The sequence below is a fragment of the Lepisma saccharinum genome, chromosome 16, assembly GCF_977018435.1.
Source record: "Lepisma saccharinum chromosome 16, izLepSacc3.1, whole genome shotgun sequence".
NCBI lineage: Eukaryota > Metazoa > Arthropoda > Insecta > Zygentoma > Lepismatidae > Lepisma > Lepisma saccharinum.
Genome location: NC_139244.1, coordinates 63,638,511 through 63,662,936, shown reverse-complemented (window position 1 = coordinate 63,662,936; position 24,426 = coordinate 63,638,511). Strand labels below are relative to the sequence as shown.

Below are 24,426 nucleotides of genomic sequence, written 5' to 3'. Positions count from 1 at the left end.
TTGCCCATTCGTAGGTTAGCTTCGCCTGTAAAATATCATGGTAAAATATTCTTAGAGTGAGTTGGCAATATTAAACCGCAATTGATGTTGCCAGTGTTGTCAACTCCCATTCGTAGGTTAGTTTTGTCTGTAAAATATCATATGGTGAAGTATTCTTAAGGTGAGTTGGCAATATTGAGCCGCAATTGATGTTGCCAGTGTTGCCAACTCCCATTCGTAGGTTAGCTTCGCCTGTAAAATATCATATAGTGGAATATTCTTAAGGTGAGTTGGCAAAATTGAACCGCAATTAATATTGCAGAACCCGGCCACCTCCACTAGTCAGTGTTGCCCATTTGTAGGTTAGCTTCGCCTGTAAAATATCATGGTGAAATATTCTTAGGGTGAGTTGGCAATATTGAACCGCAATTAATGTTGCCAGTGTTGCCAACTCCCATTCGTAGGTTAGTTTCGTCTGTAAAATATCATGGTGGAATATTCTTGGGGTGAGCTGGCAACACTGCGAGAAAATGGGGCTCATGCCTTACGAGAGAAATCCATTAAGGCGAGCCCCACCGAGCCCCATTTTCGGTTGGTGAACTCTCTTTCCCCCCCTACTATTGCATGCAATTAGTTTCGAAAAAAAATTTCCAGCTAAAAGTTAGTATAACCAAGTTACTTTTTAAAAGTTACTTTCTAAACACTGATCTTAACATCAGCATGTCGACTACTGGTACATGGTTTAAAACTGGGGGCCTAAATGTCTGAATTATCATCTTATTTACATACCTGAAATGCAACACTGATTGTCCATCCTATATTGCCTCAATGATGATTTCTCTGTAATAGAAACCAATTTCATTTGATTACTTAAATTCACATTCAATTATAATAAAGTTGATGCAGTTACGTTACGCTGAACGATCATATTATTAGGAACACCTACCTAATAATGCTCCCCCCCCCTTGCGGGTGATTATGGTTTGCAGACGTCGGGAGACACATTCCACAAGGTGGCTCAGATCGTCCATGTTCAACTTAAGCATCTTGTTTAGTTGATACACATTTTGCAGAGGAGTGGAAGCAGCTCTCACAGCCCATTCCAGTATATCCCAAACATGTTCGATGTGGTTAGTCTAGTGATTGATTTGGTGTTTTAAGTGCACTTTATGCACAGTAAGGCTAACTGGGACTGGACCTACAGTTTAAAGTGGGATCTGAAGCACTATGTGCCTCCACCGGGTATCGAACCTGGGACCCCTTGATTACAAGGCGACGACGCTACCAACAGTCCAGTGAGTTTAGAGTCCAAGGTCCATCGATGCCTTTCCTATTACCATGTGAGGCATGATGATGTGGGGACAACAGGGTCTACGGCTATGGAAGCCAAGTGGATGCAAGGAATGTCACATGGTTATTGGGGAAATCTGACATGCCTGCCTGCTGTTGTACTGGTGGATAAAATGTACCACTGTGGAACATTGTTGCTGCAATATCAGTTGTGACACCCCATGCTTTCCTCACTGATCAACTACACATGGTTGGATGCAATTTGATCCTCTGCTTGGTGTCTGTTCATGATTCATCCACTCTTGGTACACCCTCGATACCGTGGTAAGGGAACAGCCAACAAGAGTGGCTACTGCTGAGATCCTGGCACCACACCTCTGGGCCCCAATTATCTGCCCACGGACAAGGTAATCACATTTACCCATAACTGCCAAATGTTACCATCTGCAGTGAAGAGGAGAGGTCAACACATTGTCTTTGAGCTGCTCATGACGTGATCACTATGTGGTTTCACATCATTGGTCACGAGATGTTACACGCCAGGTTTCGGTTTCCTAATAATTTGATCGTTCAGTGTATTACAGAAATAGGAGTGAGACTTAAGTGGTTGGCAAAATAAATTTGTATTTTTATTATTTTACATTGCTTTACTAACACTTTTAGCCAGTTATGACAATAAAAATTAAATTTGATCAAGTGACACCCGCAAAGAGCACAAATGACCAGCTGGAAATTTTGGTGGCGAAAACAAAAGACAACTTAACAAGCTCTGCCACATGTTAAATGGCATCTGAACTTCTGAAAAACTTTGAAAATTACTGTGACAAATTACATAAATGATCAATATGATATAAACATATTTATGTCTGACTTTCATACGATACAGTAAATTTCAAGGCCACTAAGGGAAGCCACGGTGGTCACAGCCTCCAGAAACTCAAGAGGCTCACATGTAGGCTTCAATACTTAAGCCCAGGAGTAAACAAAACTAAAAATAATTCAGGCACCAGCGATTTTATCTCAAGAGCAAGCATATTATTATTATTTGCAAATACAGTCTAAGAAATTCATGAATCCAACTAAGATAAGCTACAAAACGTGATCTAAAAACAATTAATTATTTATTACTAAGATTGGATTAAAAGTAATTAATTCTAATGCTGGAGTGGCATTCATAAAGAAGGCTCAACTGGTAACAGCATGAATAACTATGCAATACATTCTGATATATGGACGACTCTACCATATCACTGCAGGTTTTAAACTACAACTATTAACCACTTGCCTTACGACTTTTTTTCCAAATTGATGTCAAAATTTTACACTTTTTTTAATTTTATATTTTACTACTACTTTACATGCAAAATTACATTAACAATGATTTTTGGTACAACAATCAAAAATAATCAAAATATTCTACTCCAAATAGGCATTCCTTTATTAACCCGAGTATACTCGGAGCTGTTAAATGTGATATAAATTGTGATATTTACTAACAATAATGCAACGAACAAAATGGTATATTGTTTATGTTATAAATGATATAATATTGATTTCAAAAGACAAAAGAAGTAATTATTCAGGATCAAGTTCTTGCCACACTCGTACAGACGTCAAACTAACATTAGAATGCGAACTTTTGACTGAAATATCATCACAGTCAGTTAGCGTTGTTTCACTGCCACTAGCACTTACACTACACTCTGATGCACTTATGTCTGTGCTTATATCACTCATTTTGCTGCCAAAAGGACGAGAAAGTTCCAACCGAATCAACGCTTCCGAACAATGCATTCTTGCAAGCAACCGAATGTCACGCAATGCAGAAAAGCTGTTGTCTTTCTTCACTTCTTGGTGCCTCAAGGCAGGCACAAAAATTAGTGCACGCTCGAGACATCTGTTGGCCGGACTTGCAACTAACTCCACCTACCCAATTCATCATGAAAGTTCCGCCCGACTTAGTACGGGCCGGTAAAAAAATTACATTCAAACTCCTCAGGTTTCCGAGATAACTCGGGATAATATTTTGCCGGAAGAGTACCACATCCGAGATAATTCGGGTTAGTAAGGCAAGTGGTTAACAGTGCAAATATTTAAATGGCATGTTTTATTTTCTGACTTAATGATAAACGTGATACAGAAAACACACAAATATGAAAAATATGAAAAAAGGTAATGCAAATTTCCATTAGCGAACTCAAAATATTAAAAAAAAAATATATAACTGAATTAAAAAAATTAAGGTGCCATGGCGATGGGACACCCTGTAGTTTCCTACCCCTGCTCAAGCCTGTTAAATGTACATTCACTGAAAAAGAACAGGAAGTATGAACACACCACACTTACTATCCTTGTTCCACACATAACACCTAAGGTCCCTTTGAACTGTGACAACTAGTGGCAAGCACTCCACGTACCCAGGGGTAGCGCAGGAGGTACTGAACATTCTGGCCAACATAGTGAAAACAAAGATAAAGTGTCACGTGATGAGTGAAAGTGGCAATTCTTTGATATGTTGCAATTATTGTACTCAAAATAATGCTATCTCTACATAGCTATAAGTACCTCATTCAGTGGTACGAGTGACAATTCCCAGCATTCAAGTTCCTTCGGTAAGAATTCTTCAGATGAATGGTTTTAGTTAAATACATCAATAAGTCAATGCCCTGTAGACAATTTCATTCAGATGGGCACAGGGATGGAGAAAATATTATGAGGTGGGTTCTTGTTTTGGTGGCCCAGACTCCTAAGAAATTTAAATTTTTCTATAGGCATTTAATTAAGGATGTGTGCTGGGTAAAAAATGCCCAGAAGGAAATAGTTTCTTATGTCCTAATTTTAATTGTTTCAAAGCATCAAAATAATAATACCATCAATGATTAACCTAAAGGTAAAGTGTTCCCCTGTGCATAGCACCACGCCATGAAGGCGTATAGGGGGTGTGGGGGTAACGCCCCACACTTTCTTGATCCGGTCGTGAGTGGGGGTGATGTGATCAGCATCACGCCCCTGACCGCCTTTACCCCCCAGGGTTTCCCCCAGGTACCCATGTTATTCGACGCTGGGTAGGCGCCGGGGCCGCTTCCACCGTTAGAAAAGTTCCCGGATTTGAACCGGCCGGGGATCGAACCCGGGACCTTGAGCATGGTAGTCAGACGATCAATAATGCTATCTCTACATTAGTGATTAACCTAATTTTATTAAATTTGAACATTTTTATTTCATTACGCGAAGATAAAGTTGAGAAAAGATGAGAAAGAAAATACAATAAGAAGAGTGCTTTCTGCCACAACGTAAGGATAGGTGCTGGGTAAAAAATACCCAGAAGAAAAATTATATCTTAAGTCTGAATTTTACTTATTTTAAAGCATGTAAATAGTAATACCTTCAATGATTAATGACATTTTATTCATTTTGACATTTATGCAGCATTACCATGATGATGATGATTTTCTCTACCGGATCATCACAGGGATGAAACTTGGGTTGCATACAGCACCCCAGAAAGCAAGCAGCAATCCATGCATTGGCGTCACAGTGGATCTCCATGCAGGACGAAGTTCAAACAGACTGTGTCGGCGCGAAAAGTGATGTGCACGGTGTTCTGTGACAGACAAGGCATTCTGCTCATCGAGTTTCTGCCCAGAGGTGAGACTGGAAACACTAACCGTTACTGTGAAACACTGGGGACATTGTGACGAGCCACTCAGAATAAGCGACGCGGTAAGCTCAGTGACAGGGTGATCTTGCTGAACAACAATGCGAAGCCGCATATGGCTAGGTGCACTGCAGCCCTCTGGACAGGTTCGGTTGGGAGGTGTTCGGTCATCCATCGTACAGCCTGGATCTCCCTTGCAGTGATTACCACCTGTTCTTGCACCTGAAAAATTCCTGTCCGGTCAACATTTTCACAGCGACGAAGAGGTTCAGACGGCTGTCACACAGTGGTTTGGTGCCCAGGCGGCAGACCTCTACGACGCAGGTATACAGAAGTTGGTCCCGCACTATGACAAGTGCCTGAACTCTGGCGAGAATTATGTTGACAAGTAACTGGACAAGTGCTGTATCTGTGGCAATAAATCATTGAATGAAATAATGTTTTATGTGCACGACCCCAGGGAAACTTACTTTCTGGAAGCACCTAATATATAAACGAGAACATGTTGAAATACCAAACTGAAATGTATGAGCATGTGTTTGGTGAAATTTACCAGGCAGTGTTTCTACAGCCCTGTGCCAATAACTAACAGCCGATTCACAGTTCTCAAACTATGATGGGTTCACTGTGATGGTACTGAGAAGGGTGGCCTCAGACAATCATCAAAAGTTATCAAAAAATATATTTAAAAAACAGATGGGTAATTTTGATCCATATGTATGGCCTTACGGGTTAAAATGCTTGTTTTCGTTTTCTGAAATTTTATCGTAGGCCTATAGAATATTCAGCTAGGCAGCCATAGAAAAGGTGTGTGTGGGGGGGGGGGGGGGGTGTACATCACTCTGGGTACTGAGGCAAAGGAGTCATTGAAAGATCTATTAACACTTTCTGGTCTGACTGTTTTCATATGTCTTTTACCTGTGGATGGACGTTTTAGGGCATTTTTTAAAAAATACAGAAAAATACACTATTAATGGTATCACAATTTATTATATATCAAATGAAAGCTTAGGCCGCGGTGGCTCAGTCGGTAACGCGTCTGACTACCATGCTCAAGGTCCCGGGTTCGATCCCCGGCCGGTTCAAATCCGGGAACTTTTCTAACGGTGGAAGCGGCCCCGGCGCCCACCAAGCGTCGAATAACATGGATACCTGGGGGAAACCCTGGGGGGTAAAGGCGGTCAGGGGCGTGATGCTGATCACATCACCCCCACTCACGACCGGATCAAGAAAGTGTGGGGCGTTACCCCCACACCCCCTATACGCTTTCATGGCGTGGTGCTATGCACAGGGGAAAACTTTACTTTTTTTTTTTTTTTATGAAAGCTTAGATTCTGTTCTAATAGATAACTCAATTAGATGTTACATTTTTGTAATTTACGCATTGCAATATTTATTGAAAAATTACGTATTTTTCATATTTTTGATAAATCAGCATAAACACGCACTGTGCACGATATATATATAAAAAAAAACAACGAAATAACGGTAAGCCTTTACCCAACCAACATAAGATGTTCTCTGGTGGCGAAAAATAGAACTATCTCCAAGCGTGTGCAACGATAATCGCATAAGGTTCGAGCAACTAAATTTAAATGCAACGGAAATACGGTGATCGTATTATAGCCAATTGGAGACCGGGAACGGGTGTTTTACTCTGCTTGCATCACATCCGATTCCCGACCGGAAAGTGTTAATTGAGTTGCTTTATATTACTTTGCTTTTCGGCCACTTTTGGCTAAATGTGAAGATGGGAAAGAGTGATGATGTGATGAATGGACACTCACAAACATCCGTGCCCAAGCTGGGATTCAAACCAGAGACCTCTGGCATTGAAACGTGATGTGCTAACCACTCCACCACGGGGACTGGCAGTCATTGAAAGAGGAAGACTTGTATAAAATTAAGCAATAATACATGAAAATATTGGCATCTTATGAAATTAAACTTTGTTATCAGTTTGTAAGGAAACAAGATCTGAAAATTTTCTTGCTTGCATCAAGTTTCTGCCCTATAGTAATGCTTCTAAAGTTTATAATTACCTAAATAGTTATTAGCAGTGATCAGAATGCTACATTTTAAAAGCAGCTTAGCTACAGCTACATTTATGAAAAAGTAGCTTGCTACATAACTCATGTGCGCTACTTGCTAATTTTGCGCTACTTCTGCATAAAAAAAACAACTGCATGGATATTCAAAAGAAGACCCTAGTATGATAGTTGTACTTACTGGAAAATAGATTCTGATATTTGTTATCATAATTCCACTAATTCATTAGATGTTTGCTCTAACCTTGCGAATAGCTGGGGATGCTCCTATGGTGTAAATGAGAAACAAGTGCAGCAACAATAGAACTTTCCCGTTGGGAATGCTTCCCTAAAGACAGTGGACATTTGTAACCTTGTAGCTAATCAAAGGGCCCCACGTTCGATATCTGATGGAGGCACATAGTGGTTCAGATGCAGTCTTGATTAGCTTATCTGTGCATAAAGTGGATTCAAGACAAAAACTAGGAAATATGTCAAGTTAGGATGATGGGAACCTCCTGCTTCTCCATTCCTCACACTGCTCATAATTCATCATTTTTCTCATTCTCACAATTAACCAAAAGTGGCAGAAAACGATTATAAAAAAAGGAATTAATAAATAAACAATTTATCCTAATTGTTGTGATTAGCGAAGTTCCAGAAAAGCGACGTAAAAGTAGGAAAACTACATACGTTTGGGAACTGTATGTTAACCATACAAAATTATCATCTCTGCAGAAAAGTCAATAACTCGTACGTACTTTTTACAATATGACAAACAAAATTGAGAAAACTGATGTGTAAACCCGAGTGTTCTCAACATATTGTAATTTCTTTTTAATTTGTGAACAAATATGTAAATAATATTAAATATTATATAATAATTGTAATTCTAGAAAGTGTATGTCTATCATTCTTGTAACAATAACTTCTTGCTAGTGAGAACCTATATACTAAGAATGATCAATGCTGTTAACGTACTGAGTGATTGATTGCTGGCACTATTGATTTGTCATTGTAGTGGAAAATGAATCACTTGTTTTTGCACTGCAAGCTGTGTTTTACAGTTATTAATGACATTTGCTGTCTCTTACACCATGGATATCCACAGAAATTGTTCCGGGGGTGGCGCAAACGAGGCATCTATCTCCCCAAAAACAGCGATGCAGTTCATAAGAAAGCGTAGCTGTTAGAATATATTCATATATGTCAGTTATCTGGATATTATAATTATTCGATACTAATGAAATAAATTATGTGAATATCTCTAACCTGCGATATCAAGATATTTATAATCTAGATTATCCATATTTTCATGTAATATACCTTGTCTTTATGAACCTCCTGCAAAAGTAAGCATTAGTATCGAATTTTCATAGACGCTGTTGCCACATTCAAAATTTACCTCAGAATTCCAAGAATAAATGTAGCTGTAGTGAAATTTTCACTACAACTACAGGCATTTTGTAGCTATGCTACAGCTACAATTTTCAACATGTAGCGCCGCTACAAATTTTCTAGCTAGCTACAGTAGCATGCTACTTCCAACCACTGGTTATTAGTCTCGCACCATGGCCTTGTGATCTAAAGTTTCGTACTTTGGTTTCCAGCTATGGTACGAGAGTAGGTTAAAGTCTCCTAGGCAAAGCGTAACAACTTTTCTCCTGAAATTTCGGCCTGTGTATGGGACCGGTGGCCAACCACCATTGTGAGGAAATTGGGGAGCTACGAACGAGTAGTGTAACCTGGTCATGGAAAGCTAGAATGGCTGGGGGTTCATCATGCTCACCACATATCAACCCGTACAGTGGAACCACATGGTTTTCTGCTTGCGCAGAACCGCATCACTCTCGCAGGTGTGGGGGAGGGCAAGGGTAAGGAGCTTTGAGCGGTGTCTGAATCAGTGTTGCCAGGCATATTGATTTCTCAGGAATTTCCTTAGGTGAAGAGAAAAATTGGTCCAAAAAGGGAAATTTTGCCCCTTGGTAAGGGAAATTGTGCCCTCATATTGTGGCAACACTGGCTCCACTCAGCCATGAAAAGTGCTGTTTGAACTGTGAAATTATGCCAGGACATAATAATAATTCTAATACAATTATTACCCAAAATCTATTTCTATTTTGGTTATTTTACATCGCATTTGTGTTTTTACAAGTAGTACGATGATAAGGAACTGATGAAATGGAATATGAATGGCACAAACCTCTGACTTCGTAGCATGGGCAAAATATGTTATACATTTTTTTCCTATCAGATGAGGAGAGGAGGTGACACCCCAGCATAAGTATTGTTCCCTTCAATTATTGAGGAAGGCATACTGTATAATTCACCAATATGATTCACTATTAATAACAAGAAATTTGCTGAGAACGAAGCAGGATAGTTCAACTGCAAACAAAATAAAGTACCCCACCGCCTTTTCCCGTAGTTCCTTGGAACTTTCACCGGCTTGATAATAATAAATTTTCTATAAAATTATATAGGGGTATATACATCCAAGGATGGTCGCCAACCCCCCCCCCCCCCTCTCGGAAAATGAATGTTAACCTAAAAGTATATATTATTTCAGACATATAAGTTGATTTCAGTCACAGTAATTTACCAGGGTGTCTACCAAAATAGCACATTCAAAATTCTTGCTTTTTCTTAACTTTTTTAATCGCCCACTACTCATGTATAGTTGGAAATTATGAAAATAGAATTCTAATTCAATGAAAAATCCACAGAAGTTGGGTTAAGATAAAAACTGAAGCTATACTTTAACAAGAAATTTAGACTTGCTTTAATTAGTAATGCATGTAAAAATAAACAACCATTATTATAATGGGGATGAAGGCACGTGATAATTTCAAGTGGTGTTTTTTGAGGTGACAACATTATTAAGGGGAAATATGCCTAGTTTGTCCTCTTGGAAAAATACCTTGCTTGTCACTCCCTGGAAAAAAATTGCATATGTCCAAGATTAATACCTCCACAAACATTGCAAACCTTAGAGAAATTCATTTCCGTAAGTAGTTTCTTCTGTAAAAATGAAGAAATGTGTCTCCGATATATGGAACTGTTACCCCAGCAACTAATACTTAGTGAAGTATTTAACTGTGTTAATTAGTTTCTCTAAGCTTCGAACTTACTCTCATCATTTCCAGCATTCTAAAGCATTTCCTAGTACTTATAAAGCTTTGCGAAAAATCATTAACCATTCGGAACTGTTACCACTTGTAGTTAAGCACACACGTCATCGACACAAGTACATACATATGAAAGGTGGTGTATTATAGGTGCCCCTACCCCTCTCTCGAAGGAAGTGTTAGCCACTGGTGACAACAAAAGATTAGTTTGTTTGTATACTGAGGGACATCCTATGTACCAGAAGCATTAATGTTTATATGAATCTAGTCAGGGGAAGCAATTTCTTAAAAAAATTGAGTATTCCGATATAAAGTTAGGAGCAATTACAGAATACCGGGAGTATCTCCAATTGCTTTCAAATTCAGCATTCTCACTAATTTTGGCATCCTAATCACAAATCTGCAGTTAAAAATCGGCGGTCACGTCTAGAAAATGCGAAATAAGTAGAAATAAGGGGATCCGTGAACGAAGTGAACACCGGTGATTTATGAAGGAAGCAACATTTTTTTGCAATGATTAGCGATCAAAAGCTATGTTTATGACTACCCTGAATTCTAACTATGCTTGCCTAACCTAATCTTACCGTGAATGGTTGGTGAGGCACAGCAAATGCTTTGTCGATGTTCGAGGAAGGAAGATGCCATTTTTCTGAAATGAAAGTTCGAACACTGTTGCCAAACTTACCTCTAATCAAAGCCGCAGTCCACATGCTGTTCTCCCTCCAGATTCTCAGCGTCACTGTCGTCATGTTCCTCATGCTTCTCGCAGGTTGTAGGATTGTATAATATTCCAGTTAGCTTGAAAATTCATAAACATTTATTTTGCAAGATAACCGGAGTAAAAAATTTTCCTTTTTCCAAAAGAATTTATAGTGGCTTTAGCCTTCCTCCACGTTGACTCTATACTGTTTGTGAGAGAGCCAGTCTCTTCATCTACGAAGTTGATACTGTGATTTACTTTAAGGTGTTTGAAACCCTCATTCTGAAGCTGATCGTATGCTTTCCAACAGTCAGAAATGATCGTTGTACCAGGCAAACTCCATTCCTTAATGACAGATATCAAAGTTTACGCGTTCCTTTTCTCCACAGGCACCAGAAAACGCCGTCCGCTTCCTCTTTCAATACCTCCGAAAACCCATTGTCCCTCCACACGATGTCCGCGATGATACTTTCTTTTCCAAAACTTTGATTCGTCTATCTCAACAATTTTTACGACACCTCCAATCTTCTGACGGTCCTTGTGAAAGGAATGTTCCACAACCTCCCGAAAGAAGGAAGCCCAGTCAACACCTGTGGTGGTCGAAATCTCAGTCTCATCACAGATAATATTCAAAGAACAATTGGATACCCACAGTCTTACGAAAATGCACACTTTCGTTGCTTCAGCTGCATTTCCGGTCGCTTACTTCTCATTTCAATTCGGTGCTAACATCACCGACGTTGTAACAAGGACAACTTCGACCTCGCGAAGAATGTTCCTTTCCTAAGGGAAACAAAGAGTAATTACATGGCTGCGATTTCTTCTTACTGTACTCAACCTTTTTCCAACACTTCCATCGATAGTTATCAATTGACGCATTGTCTTTGCATAACTGTAAAATATGTCCCCGTGGACACATGTAACCACTTTCCTTCGGAACACCGAAATTCATTAATTTGTTGATTAAGCCACGTCCATCATCTTCCATACTCCATTTATGAAACTGTAGGGTACTACTTTACTATACCAGAGACCTATCAATGATTTATTTTGCAATTTTTTACATTGCTAACGTACTATTCTGCATTGCGGAACATTTATTTAGGTGAAATAATGAATTTCTAACGAAAATAATGTCTATTTCTTACATTAACGAGTACTTACTGTTGTTCCTTATTTCGCACAAACCATCCATGGGTAGCTCCAAAAACCATTGACATTAGCCCAAAAATTCACGATAGACCCACGAACCATCACGGGGACGACGTATGCCTACTAGGTTAGGTTAGGCCTGTTAGGTTAGGTTCCATTAGCACTCCTTTCATTCAATTTAGCATATACAGACAATACGGAGCGTATTGTGCTCTCGTGCAGAAAGCAAGTGGCAGCAGCAGCAATAGCGCGTCGGAAATAGATTTTCGTACAAAACCACATGCATTCGCATTAAAATGGATCAAAACTACATTCCCGAACATCAACAACGCTACAGAAAATGATTTGCGTAAGTACTTTCTCCTGTAAATTTGAAGATATCCGTCTCTGGTATAGTAAAGTGTTACCAACTGTAGCACATTAACAATCTTCTCATTCCTGTTCTCCGACATTCTTCCACGATCAATGCTCTCCAAATAAGAGTGTGGCAACGCTGTAGACAGCGTGAAGAATATCGAACTTCACTTGTTCACATCATCAAAACTGGTGACGATATTAGTATATTGGCAATCATAGCGGTAATGTATGCACGGTATTTTGCATTTTGTAGACGTGACCGCCAATTTTTAACTGCAGATTCGTGATTTTGAGGTCGAAATTAGTGAGTATACAAAATTTGAAAGTAATCGGAGATACTCCCGGTATTCTGTAATTATACCTAAAGTTACTCTTGAATATTTATTAAATGTACAGAAATTATAACCTATATAGCCAATGTTGATGCAATGCATTTAACACGAAAAATATTTCTCTACATGTATGTACTCTTAAAATAAAGCGAGATTTCAAAACACACACCTTCACATTTGCGCAAAACGTTCAATTTGTCAAAGTTTATCCAATGATATGGTCAGCTAGCTGTCACTGTGTAGGGAAGGAAGGCCACATGAAATTCAATTATTTTTTAGCAGTTCACAAATGTCTTTTACGTGATAAAAATAACTTTGAAAACATGAAAACGTTCACCCTTATTGTATAGACATATGTAATCCAATGCTGTAATCTGTGCGTTCACCTTCACCTTCACCTTACTCTTCTTCTTCTATTGATTTTCATAGCCGGCAAATTGTCCCCCATCATGTTAATAGAGTCCAATAGTGTGACGTCACAGCAGACTACGCGCTGGGACTGAGTCTTTACAACGAGAGAACGAGTTTTCTTCGTATCCAATTCAAAACCATTTTCGTTCGGAAGTGGTAGCTTTAATTATTGTGACAGCAGTTAAGAAACAAAATTGTGATGTGCATCGTACATCAATGTAAATATGAGATTTCGGATACGTCTATATATAACAATTACTTTACAGATGAGAATGTAAAGAATAAATGGAATAGGAAATCGAGTAAAGCGAATGCTCCAAAAGAAATATCAGCCAATGCGCGTCATCGGTTCAATCGCCTGAGGCTGCTGGTCTCCCACGGTTTCCCACCATCCATAGCGGCAGCATGGCAACTTCAGATCGGCTGAACTTCGGGTCGGCTTCGGCTGTGCTCGGAAGTGGAATGAATAGAAATGCATTATTTTCTTACTCCGGTTATTCTTAGTCGAATTCTCCGAAATCTCATCTTTACACTGATGTACGATATGCATCATAATTTTATTTCATAACTGCTGTCACAATAATAAATGTGTTTGCCAGTGATGTGCACTTCATATCTCAAGTGTACCACTTGTGTACCTGCCAGTACTATTAGCACAGAAACCGCCATCGACCTTCACAATAGTACTTGCGTTTGGTACCGACAATTTTACAGTTCTGTGCTGTTTGTGTTCCATTTATATGTGCGTGTTCTTCCTATGCCATATTTACGTGGTTTCGGGGTCAGATCTCAACTTCAATTTGTCTTCATCTTGACATTTGATCCTATGCGCTAGTCCCGCGAAATCTTGCTGTGCGCTGATCTCACGTGCGCTCCTCCCACATATTTTCACTAGCGAGGGGAAAGGGACTACCGGAAGAAAAACAAATGGCAGCCATAGTGAAAACTGACATTACTTTTTACCCTGACAAAAGGGAAGGCTAAAAATATTTTGTTAAAAATATTTTCTTGTCTTATTACTGCATAGGAAAGTGCATGTGTCTCTAAAGCAGATTTTTCCACGTGTGAAATGGTGGAAAAAGTTAAACAAATCTTGTCATTCTACGGACATCGCATTTTTTCTTTTTTGTTATGTCGCGACAAGTTCATGTTGCAGTTCAATTAATACCTAGTGAATTGGTTGAACGTAAATAAATACTTGAAACACTTATTTCTGGATAGTGGAATACTTCACGCTCTCTATGTCCACCTATTGATGCTGGTTGCTGCTTCTAGAACGATGCGCGTGCCTTTCACGGAGAGCGCCTTGTTGTCTACGTTGATTACATAGTTTACATTATCTACACGTAGAATGTAGACAATCGTTGTTTACGTAGATTACATAGTTTACATTGTCTACACGTAGAATATAGACAATCGTTGTTTACTCACATCACTGGTTAGGAGATGCTGCAGTGCTTTTCAATCGGTTTTCATTGTTGACGATTGTTGTTTTGCTCTCTTGTGTTTCTTAGAGCAGCGGTGTCTTTGATATATTTTTTTTCTTTCTTGGATTTTATTTACAATTGAACAAATAGATTTTAACAGCTGTAGTTCATTTGCAACTTTTGATTTAGTGTACGCGAGCTGTTGGCGGAGTTCGTGGTGTGCATTTACGTATTATACACGTACATATTTTTTTGGCTTGATTTGGAGAAAATTCGTGTAAATCAACGCTCTTTTGTGATTGGGTCTGTGCGAAGATGAAATTTTAATTGGTCGGGTGTAGTGCAAGCAGATCAAGAGGACTTAACATGTCTGGTAAACGAGTTAATATATCCGACCAGATAGTAGTAAAAAGTCTAAACTTGATAATGCTTTCCATAAAAGTCATTCTGATGCTAGAGTAATGGGATTTTGACGGTATTTCACTAGTTGAAGTTGAAGTTGAAAGTGATTCAGAAGACACGATCGAAGGGGGCGTGTAGGTAAGTGATTCTAATGTTTCAATATCTCTTCCTAGTGATATTGCCGAAACTCCAAATGAACTTCCACAACAGCCTGTATTAACGCATTTTCCTCGGAAAACATTTGGCAATACAAAGAGAAGTGGTACAAGCCTTTTAAATGGTTGGAATACAGAGTTCAAGCTGATTCAGTCTATTCTTTGCAACTGAAAGCAAACATGGGATAGTCACATTTAGTGTGGTATTTAAGAAATTTCCAGTTGGGGGGGGGGGGGGATTCTACTGACTGTCTAGTGATACTATGAGATAATGTTTATATATTGAAGTGTGACTCAAATAAAGATCGGGGATCAAGAGTCACCGGGATGTAGCAAATCATAAAGCGAGAGGTTTATGGTTCATAACTAATTCAAAAGGGATCCCCTCCCCCCGGTCAATGAAGGAAAATATGAATTACAGATGCGTGAGAATGTTCTCTCCACACTATCATAAATGCCCGAAGTTCTTGTAGAGTCTTCTGCTAGATAAAGTTGTATGTTGTGTCCATATCGTGTCAGAGTCCCAACTTCGACTCTGACCAACTTGTCCTCTGTTATCCCGCGCTGAGTATATCTATCAAAGTAGATTCAGAGTAAAACTGTGAGCGAATGAGAGCGATGTCCTTTCGGACTTTGCATTTATACTCATGCCGGACTAGAGGTTGTTACTCCTCCAGTCTAGTGTTGCCCACGAGACGAGACTTTGGCCTGTCTCGTCTCGTGGAAATGCTGTGAAATGCTGTCTCGTCTCGAAAATATTCGTTTGTCTCGGGACACATGATCAATCTCGTCTCGTCTCGAATTTTTAAAAGCCTGTCCCGTCTCGTCCCGTGGGCAACACTACTCCAGTCCTCTATCGGCGAGGCTACTTTCGTAACCTCCTGTACGATTTCAGTATTGAAGCAACATGAAATGCAGCGCATTCCTGGGATAACTTGGAGGCAATCGATGAAGGAGGCAGGTTAACGAACAGTGGAAGAGAGCATTAAACGAGCCTCTTCTCGAACTTCACTCATTATACTTCATCATTCCCCTCATCCATTCTCTCGATGGTTGCGAGTTGACCAAGGAAAGGTAAACTACTACTATGTTTATTCACAACAACAACAACAAAAAAAAAACCCACCAAAAATAAGAACTAAAACATCCGTCACCTGTCATTGTGACATAAAAATTAAAATCGGCACAAAAAAAAATAATACACCATGCACCGTAGAAAAACTAGTAAGTGTTCATTCGATATTGAAAAGAATTGCTTATTTGCATGGGTAGCGAAGGTAAAAAAAAAAAAAAATCAGTCTATGGCAGACGTAATCCACGTGTCAAAGGTGTGAGTTAAAAAAAATGTAAAAATATATAGATGTGGCTGTCCAAACGAAAATCCAACAGATAATAAAAGCATATTGAAGAAAAAACACAACGTGGGAGTTACGCATGTGTCATCAATAAACAACAAAGAAGCACGACACTGCCCATCGACTAGTCTGATGACACAGCATGTCGCACTTATAAGCACTCGTATACGTGAAAAACATAACTTGACGTACACTGGTATAAGAAACTCCACTGTGACGCACTACATTCGGAGGCGCACCGAGGATGTGAAACGCAGTATGATTCTTGCGATACACGACTGTGTACCTGGACGCACTATATTTGTGGAGACTTGGAAGGTATCTAGCGAAAACACACTGGAATCCAGAACACTCTTTTTGTGGTTTCACACTTCACAGGATTGACGACTGACGAGAGTCAACGTGACTCATCCTGACGCACAAGGGTGGAGTATCAGAAGGGAGAGCACGTGCCATTTGTAAATGATGCTTTCTTAAAACACAAACAAGACGCATTGGGACAAACCATGACGTGTAATGACGTATCATGACGCAATGTGACGTAGTTGGACTTACTAGGTCGTATTGGGGCGCACTAGGACGTGTGGTGATGCACTATGACGAAGAGGGGGAGGGGGGGGGAAATTGATGAAACGTCTTGTCACCGGGAGAAGTTCGTCATCGAAGCCGGGACTGGAGTCCGGGAGATAGCGGGGACACATCTGAACGGCTGAAGATCGACGACGGGTAAGACTGCTTCCTGATGATTGAGTAGACGTTGCAGGCAGAGTGTAGAGAGGGAGGGGGGGGATATTCGGTTACAATAAGTGATTGTGACTTATGAAAGAAACAGAAAAGTGTCCCTCGGAGCGATTGGAAGGGGGCGTTATGCAGGCGCGTTCCCAGGATTTTCGTAAGGGGGGGGGAGGGTTATGAATCCAACATATTTTCCAGTTCACAGGTCATCTTTATCTGGCAATGATATGCACTTATTATTAATATGACTTAAATTTTAGTTTTAAAAGCTCATTTGATAAAAATAATTATTGTAATAAATTTAATAATTAATATACTGTGGTTTTACCTCAATGAACGCAATGAATGTATTTGTCATGGATGCTTCATGTTTTATTTTTTAAGTCACACTTGTGATAAGAAGAAAAGCATCATATAAAAGCACCTGCTTGGATATTTTCAATTATTAATATTTTATATTTAATTGCTCGAATACCATTTTAAAACAAAAAACATGTACCCTCAACATTGTTACAACATTAAAGATATTGAGACTACTTGATGTCTTAAAGACTGTAATAAATAAGGTACCACAGTTCAACAATTTAAATTCTGAAATTTAGGCGTCGAGGTTTCTGTGTGAGTTCTGACAATATGTCGTCACAAGTAACTTTTATACCCCGGTGAATGTTCAGAGCAGCTAACCCATTTAATCTATCTTCGCAAATGGTATTTCGAAGATAGGTCTTCGACCGCCTCAACGTTGAGAATGATCTCTCATTTGATGCTGTTGTTACCGGGATTGTACATAATATGCGTAAAAGTGTGTTTACACACGGAAATATTACTTCACTGCACATATCAATTGCTTCAAGAGCATTTACTGGACGTTTTTCCATTGCTGCAAGATGACGATACCACAGTTTCATTTCACTTGTAGCGGTCATCTCATTACACTGCAATACGGAGCTATACATTTTTACCAATTTTACCATTAATTCTCTTCTCAATTTCCTGACATTCCACAGAGTTCGGAAACAAGCACTTGAAACTACTCAGTAGCTCTTTTTGTCCAACAAGACGTTCACGCAACTGAAGCAGGAAGGAGCCAAGAAATGGAATGAAAATTGCAGACCTGAAATAATCTTCTGGTGAAGCTGCAGGAATATTGCATCTGTGTTTCTGCTGACTACCAAACCTTGTTTGTTACATATTTCCTGGACAGCTTTAAATATCTCACTAAATTTTGCATTTGTACTTGATCGAACCTCTTCCACTTCACTTTCTACGAATTCTGCAAATGTCATTGCATTCGCCAAATCCATATTTTGCGACTGCAGAAAACGACTGAGAGGGAGACTGATAGAGAACACTGTATTTAGATACAGCAATGCGACCAAAAATTGTGTCTGTTCAATGGAGCACAGCAACTGATTGGCCGAAGTAGCTGCATCTCTATCTGGCCATGCCGATATTTCTTCTAAAGATTCGAAGATGGCTGGCAACAGTTCCACAAATACAACCACAGCATCATGCCTCTGAACCCATCTTGTTGGACACAGTTGTTTCAGACGCTTTCTTGATCCACCAGGCAGTACTTTCTCAACAGTCGACATTAATAAATTCTGTCTTTTTGGTGAAGCAGCAAAAAAGTTACACACGTTGCCCATTGTACCCATAGCATTTATTATTTGCCCAATGTTACAGGCATCACTGATAGCTAAATTTAGGCTATGAGAGGTACAATGGACATAACTTATATAGCTAATAGGTATTGAGCAGATATATGTGCTTGGACACCAATGAAGCGGCCACTCATTGCAGCAGCACCATCATGTCCTTGTCCGCGAACATAGGCTAAGTCTACACCAAAATCGCCAAGACTGTTTAATATTTTTGAAGCCAAACCTTTGCCTGATAAATCATTCACAGGTACAAACTGGAGGAAGTCCTCGCATATAGTTGCTTTCCCCGTCTCCATGTGAACATAACGTACACATAAAGAAAACTGTTCAATACCTCCGATGTCAGTAGTTTCATCAGCAAGTATACTAAATCCTCTAGCACTATTAACTTTGTTTACTAGTTGTCTCAAAATTAATTGATTGCACGCAGAAACAATTTCATTCTGTATCTTGGCACTAATGTACGTCGCATTTTTTGCTGAATGTTGAAGATGGCTCTTCAGAAGATTGTGGCCACTCCTTGCTCGGAATCGTAACAAAGCACGAAAATTCCCTTCATTTTCAGTTGGCTCAGTTTCCAAATTAATATGTCCAGAATCTCTGTAAGCCCTGTCGACCACACAATATAATAGTTTCTATTACAGGAGCTACACGAGACCTATTTTCCTCAATTTGTCTCTTCAATTCTGTGTCAATTCTTACATCAATTGATTCCTGTTTTCTGTCAATAACCGCCTGGAACTCAGCTGCCTTCAAAGTAGAAAACTTGTGATATGATGCGTTAGTATGTTTTTGAAACTCCTCCACTGCATCTTTCCAATTGTCAAATTTAGTCTTGACAAGTTTGCCAAGATGTTGGCATCCGCGACCAGCACCTTCACCACTGAATACCACACAGTACTTACAAAATGCACCATTTTCAGCTTTTGAATAAGCAAGCCACTCCCAACGCCCGAGCCATTTATACGGAAACTTTAAGTTTCGTTTTCCTGTGGCTGGAAACTGAAAGGATACAGGCGGCACCCACAGTCCCTGAATAACACAGATTCTTGTCTTTGGATTCAGCTGTAACAAAAGAAAAGCTTACCTCAGTAAATTAGTTGAATATGAAAATTATGATGATGTGAGAAACTATCACCCAGCTAGGAAAGTTTTTGTAAAGCAGCTCCCTCCCTACATGTTTCATTCTCACCAGGTTATACCACGGGAATATCCCCTCAGTTATCCCCAAATTTCTGGCATTCCCCACCTAAATATTTACACTTCAAACGATGTATGTACGTATTTCGTATATACTGAAAATTGAAAAAAGTATTGTAATAATATTTGCAAATTAATAAGAAACTGGTAAATAGATATTTCTCTGTTTACAGATTCTTGATCAAAATGACAGACAGGGTAAGTTTAAAACTGTAAAGATCACATGGCGTTCCCGATGGCGTATTGGTAACGTCGGCCTCTTGTAATCAAGGTATCACGGGTTCAATACCAGGTCTTGACACATGGACAGGTTTACACTGTAGGTCCAGTCCCGATTAGCCTATATGTACATAAAGTGTACTTGAAACCAACAAATCATATGAAATCGAAGATCGTATATCGGGAGTTGACCTCGGTGCAGGAGCTGTTAGCACAGCACGCTACGACGCCAGGGGTCCCGGGTTCGAAACCAGGCCTGGGAATGAAGCGTCTCTTCATCAGTTTTCTCATCATCGCGGTCAGCCAAAAGTGGCAGAACAGTGACACTAAATAACAAAAATCATATCTTATAAGGAGAATGAATCTTCTAGAAAATTGCACATAAATTCATATTTAATGCTCTTAAACAACTTTCCTAATATTCTAATATAATTCTTGAACACAAATTTCGTTTTATGATCTTGACTCTTTAAATTTGATTCTTTTTTCTTCCGGTAATATAGAGGTCGTGTCCCAAAGGTGCAAGACTGTACTTAAAGCAAGCTTTTTCCCAGAATGGTCTTGCACTGCGGTCTTGATGTGGTGGACTGGAAGAGAAAGTCCTTGCACTTCGAATGCAGCGCCTAATATGATCAGTAGTTAAAACTGAGAACTCGTTGTTTTCCTCGCATTTCAATCACTTGTTTTTAACCATAGAAATCACATAGCATTTTCAAATGTTCGTACACATATATATCCACTTTAACCAACAACTTGGTGGCTCATAACGTATATTTAAGTTTCTACCTTCGTGGTTTTAAACATATGAAGAACGAGTGCGGAAATCAAATGACCTAGTCAGCAACGATCTATGCTGCAAGCTGTGCACTTGTGTACTTGGTACTTTCAAACTGTACTAGGTGACGTCACTTCCATCGAGACCATACTTCAAGTCTGTACTTTGTACCTTTCGGACAGAGCCAGTTCACGGCAGTGAATTGATGCTGGATTGAAATAATTATTACACAGTAATTTTATCCTTGATAGTGGAATGCATAAATATTACAAAGCAGATTGCCCATCAGCATGTTTCTCTTTGATTTAAGTAACGATAGTTTCAATAATTGAAACAATGCGCCAAACAAGCTCATGACCATAGGCGTGCGCATACCCTCTGATTGGGGGGGGGGGGGTTGCAAAAGCCTTGGTGAAAGTTCAGTCGGGAAAGTCTGTAAGTAGTAACTGCTCCCCTGTGCTTTGCACCACGCCATGAAGGCGTATAGGGGGTGTGGAATTAGGACCTCACACTTTCTTAATCATGGCCGAAGATGGGGGTGATGTGATCACCACCACGCCCCTGGCCCCCCAGAGTTTCCTCCATGTACCCACTTTATACGACGCTGGATGGGCGCCGGAGACACTTGAACAAGTGGAAAAAACCCTGGTTCCCTCTGCCGGGGATCAAACCCGGGTTTCTCGCATGGTAGTCAGATGCCCTAACGACTGAGCTACCGCAGTCTGCATAGATCTACTGGATCTAATTGAACTAAAATGTGCCCCCACGGGAAAGGAATCCCCCATGAAATCGTGTTTACAGGTCGATAATGTTAATATACAAAAAGCGTTAACACCAACCAACAGAAGCAGTGACGGCGATACCAATATTCCTCACCCCACACCGAACTTTGCTTTTGTATCCGGTATTTGAAGATGAAGTAAGTGATAGTGGCAAGACGGATTAAGGAGACCCTATATAAATATAGTCTCCATTTTTGTGTGCAGTTTCTACTAAGCTGAACATAAATAAATCTAACTTGAATTCAGAAGCATCATTGATATGGAAGAAAAATCCAATAAACGAAATAATAATAATAATATGGTTACTTTTCGCTTACCTACACTGTGATGAATACGTTAAAAATCGTGAGGTAGACACTTTTTGTTTGCTAATCCATTCGTCTCGGAATCTACATTCTATTTAGCCTACTTTGAAGGAAGACTCTTGCACAACTGTAGACATTGTACTTGTTGGGCCTCCCCAATGGTGCAGTGGGAGCGTCGCCGCCTTGTAATCAAGGGTCTCGGGTTCGATACGCGATGGAGGCTCATAGTGGTTCGGATCCCACTTTAAACTTTAGGTCCTGTCCCGATTAGCCTTACTTTGCATAAAGTGGACTAAAACCAGCAATTCAATCAACATTGTACTTGTTGTGGAGATGATTTTGCTAAATATTGTGTACATTTTTAGCATTGTATTATTATTTTATTGGTCAAAACATTTGTTTGGCAGTCGACAAACAAATACGAACCCCTTCAGTAATTAACAACTTCTACTACAGTGTCATATTCATTTTCATGTTAGGTCTATGGAGAGGAATTATGTATGTTGTTAACGTTATGGAACTGCGAAACCAACTGTTGAAGGGACCACTCCCCCCTCCCCCTCCGAAGTCCAGTACCGCACCGCATGATCTGTGGGGCTCTTGTCACCCTTGGCAGACAGTACTCGAAATGGGAAATTACTAGCCGGAAACGGATGTGGATGTTTGATCGAGTTTGGAAATACGAGGGGGTATATCCTCGTATGGATCAACATGGAGACAATATAGTAGGTGGAGGATGCTCAATATGCAAATTATCCTAATTGGGGGTATGCTTTGTGAAACTTTTTTTACTGGGGGTCAGCATCCCCCACTTTGACCACTGATGCCAGAAAAGGCGCCTTCAGAAAATGTATTTATTACTGCACACACATATTACGTACTTATTGTATTTGTTGCGTTTGTACAAGAGAAATATTCAGATTTGTAAGGAATATTTCCAGTAGAAATATTCAGAAGATTTGTAAGGAATATTTACAGTTCATGGGATGCCTAGTCTATCCCGTGTCGTAATACAAATGTTATCCCTTTCCTACAAAATAATAAAACTGTCCATGACCACCGTGATTTTATAATGTGGTTGCATACATATATAATAGCACCGAGCTATCTAGGACGCCGGAAAATAAGTGAAGTACAGGCTTCCCCGTAACTTTAACTAAAGACACTAGTGCCACTGCTCCGACGTCAGGGTTTCAAATGCCTTGATGGATCTATAGGAAAGGTAATACAGTTTTCCGATGGTTCGTGAACAAAACAAAAAGTAAATTGTTTTAAAGTCCATTTTATATTCCGATATGTTAATCGGGACTGGACTTAAAGTTTACGTCGGAATAGATACCACTGTGCAATGATCCTTCACAGGGGATCAAACCCAGGACCTCTTTGATTACACCACCATCGGTGAGGCCCCTGAAATGAGAACTTGCAGACTGCAACTCGCTACAACCCCAGTGGACACCAGGACTTTGGGCAAAGATACCGGGCGAGTGTTTGTTTTTCCGGGAACTGGACGCCTGCACCCTGCATCCAGCTTGGTCCAGCTCAAATTACGTCACCAGTGTTGACAGCAACTATTAAGTCATAGTGTTGGCAACTGCTAAATTATTTACGCGGAAATTCAAGTGAGATCTTTCACAAATTTTACAAGAAAATTCAATAAACTGATGGCTGGAAATTGGTTGAGAAAAAGTATCTAATTTGTAGAGAGCACAAGAGTAAATCGTATAATATTTTGGCAAATTAATTATTTTTATTTTGTTCATGAAACTGACTGGACCAATTGGGCTACATAACTTATCCCTCACCCCCTCCCTTCCTCCCGGCATGCTATTGTACAAAACAAACATCGCTTGCCTCCTTCGTAAGACCATGTTTCGCTACTGAATGCAACAATTATTATTATTATTGTTATTGATATTTTGAAATAAATAAGCATGCAGGTGCGAGATAAGATTTTGACTTACTTAGCCTACTAATTGTAGTGATCAGTGGCGTGCCCAAGGGGGGGGGTTGATGAGGGTTATAAACCCCCCCTTTGCCAGTATTCCTAAAAAAAGAACGTCAAAGGTTGGAAAATATGACAAACTGAGGGCTGACTACCAAGAAAAAGTATACGTAACCCCTCCCTTTCGAAAATCCTGGGCACGCCACTGGTAGTGATTGAAATATCACAGAACTTTACTCTGCTGGCATAAATGCTACAAGAAGGGAAAAGAAAGAAAAGGGAAGTTAGCAGCACCACCAACCCTCACCCCCTGGGCACGCCACTGGCGTTATGGCTCGACAGTTAATATCATCGAGACAATTTGGAAAAAAACAGGTGGTGGCTGATCAGGCATATTTGTAAGAAGTTAAGATTTTTAAAATGTTTGT

The 24,426-nt window shown here is 39.8% G+C and overlaps 1 protein-coding gene across 4 annotated transcripts in view; it reads right to left on the bottom strand.

The window, feature by feature from the left end:
• The window catches only part of JMJD5 (Jumonji domain containing 5), a 53,540-nt gene extending 40,549 nt beyond the window's left edge, over positions 1 to 12,991 (bottom strand). For 2 of the 4 annotated variants that reach the window (XM_083138240.1, XM_083138241.1), the window contains exons 1-2: positions 12,793 to 12,991; positions 769 to 819 (exon numbers count right to left, since the gene is read on the bottom strand). In XM_083138240.1, coding sequence (XP_082994366.1) covers positions 769 to 793 — 25 coding nt within the window. In that variant the 5' untranslated portion in view covers positions 794 to 819; positions 12,793 to 12,991. Of the gene's footprint in view, positions 1 to 768; positions 820 to 10,767; positions 10,842 to 12,792 lie in introns of those variants that run through there. The other 2 variants (XM_083138239.1, XM_083138242.1) reach the window with 2 other exon arrangements.
• Positions 12,992 to 24,426: the final 11,435 nt, after the last annotated feature.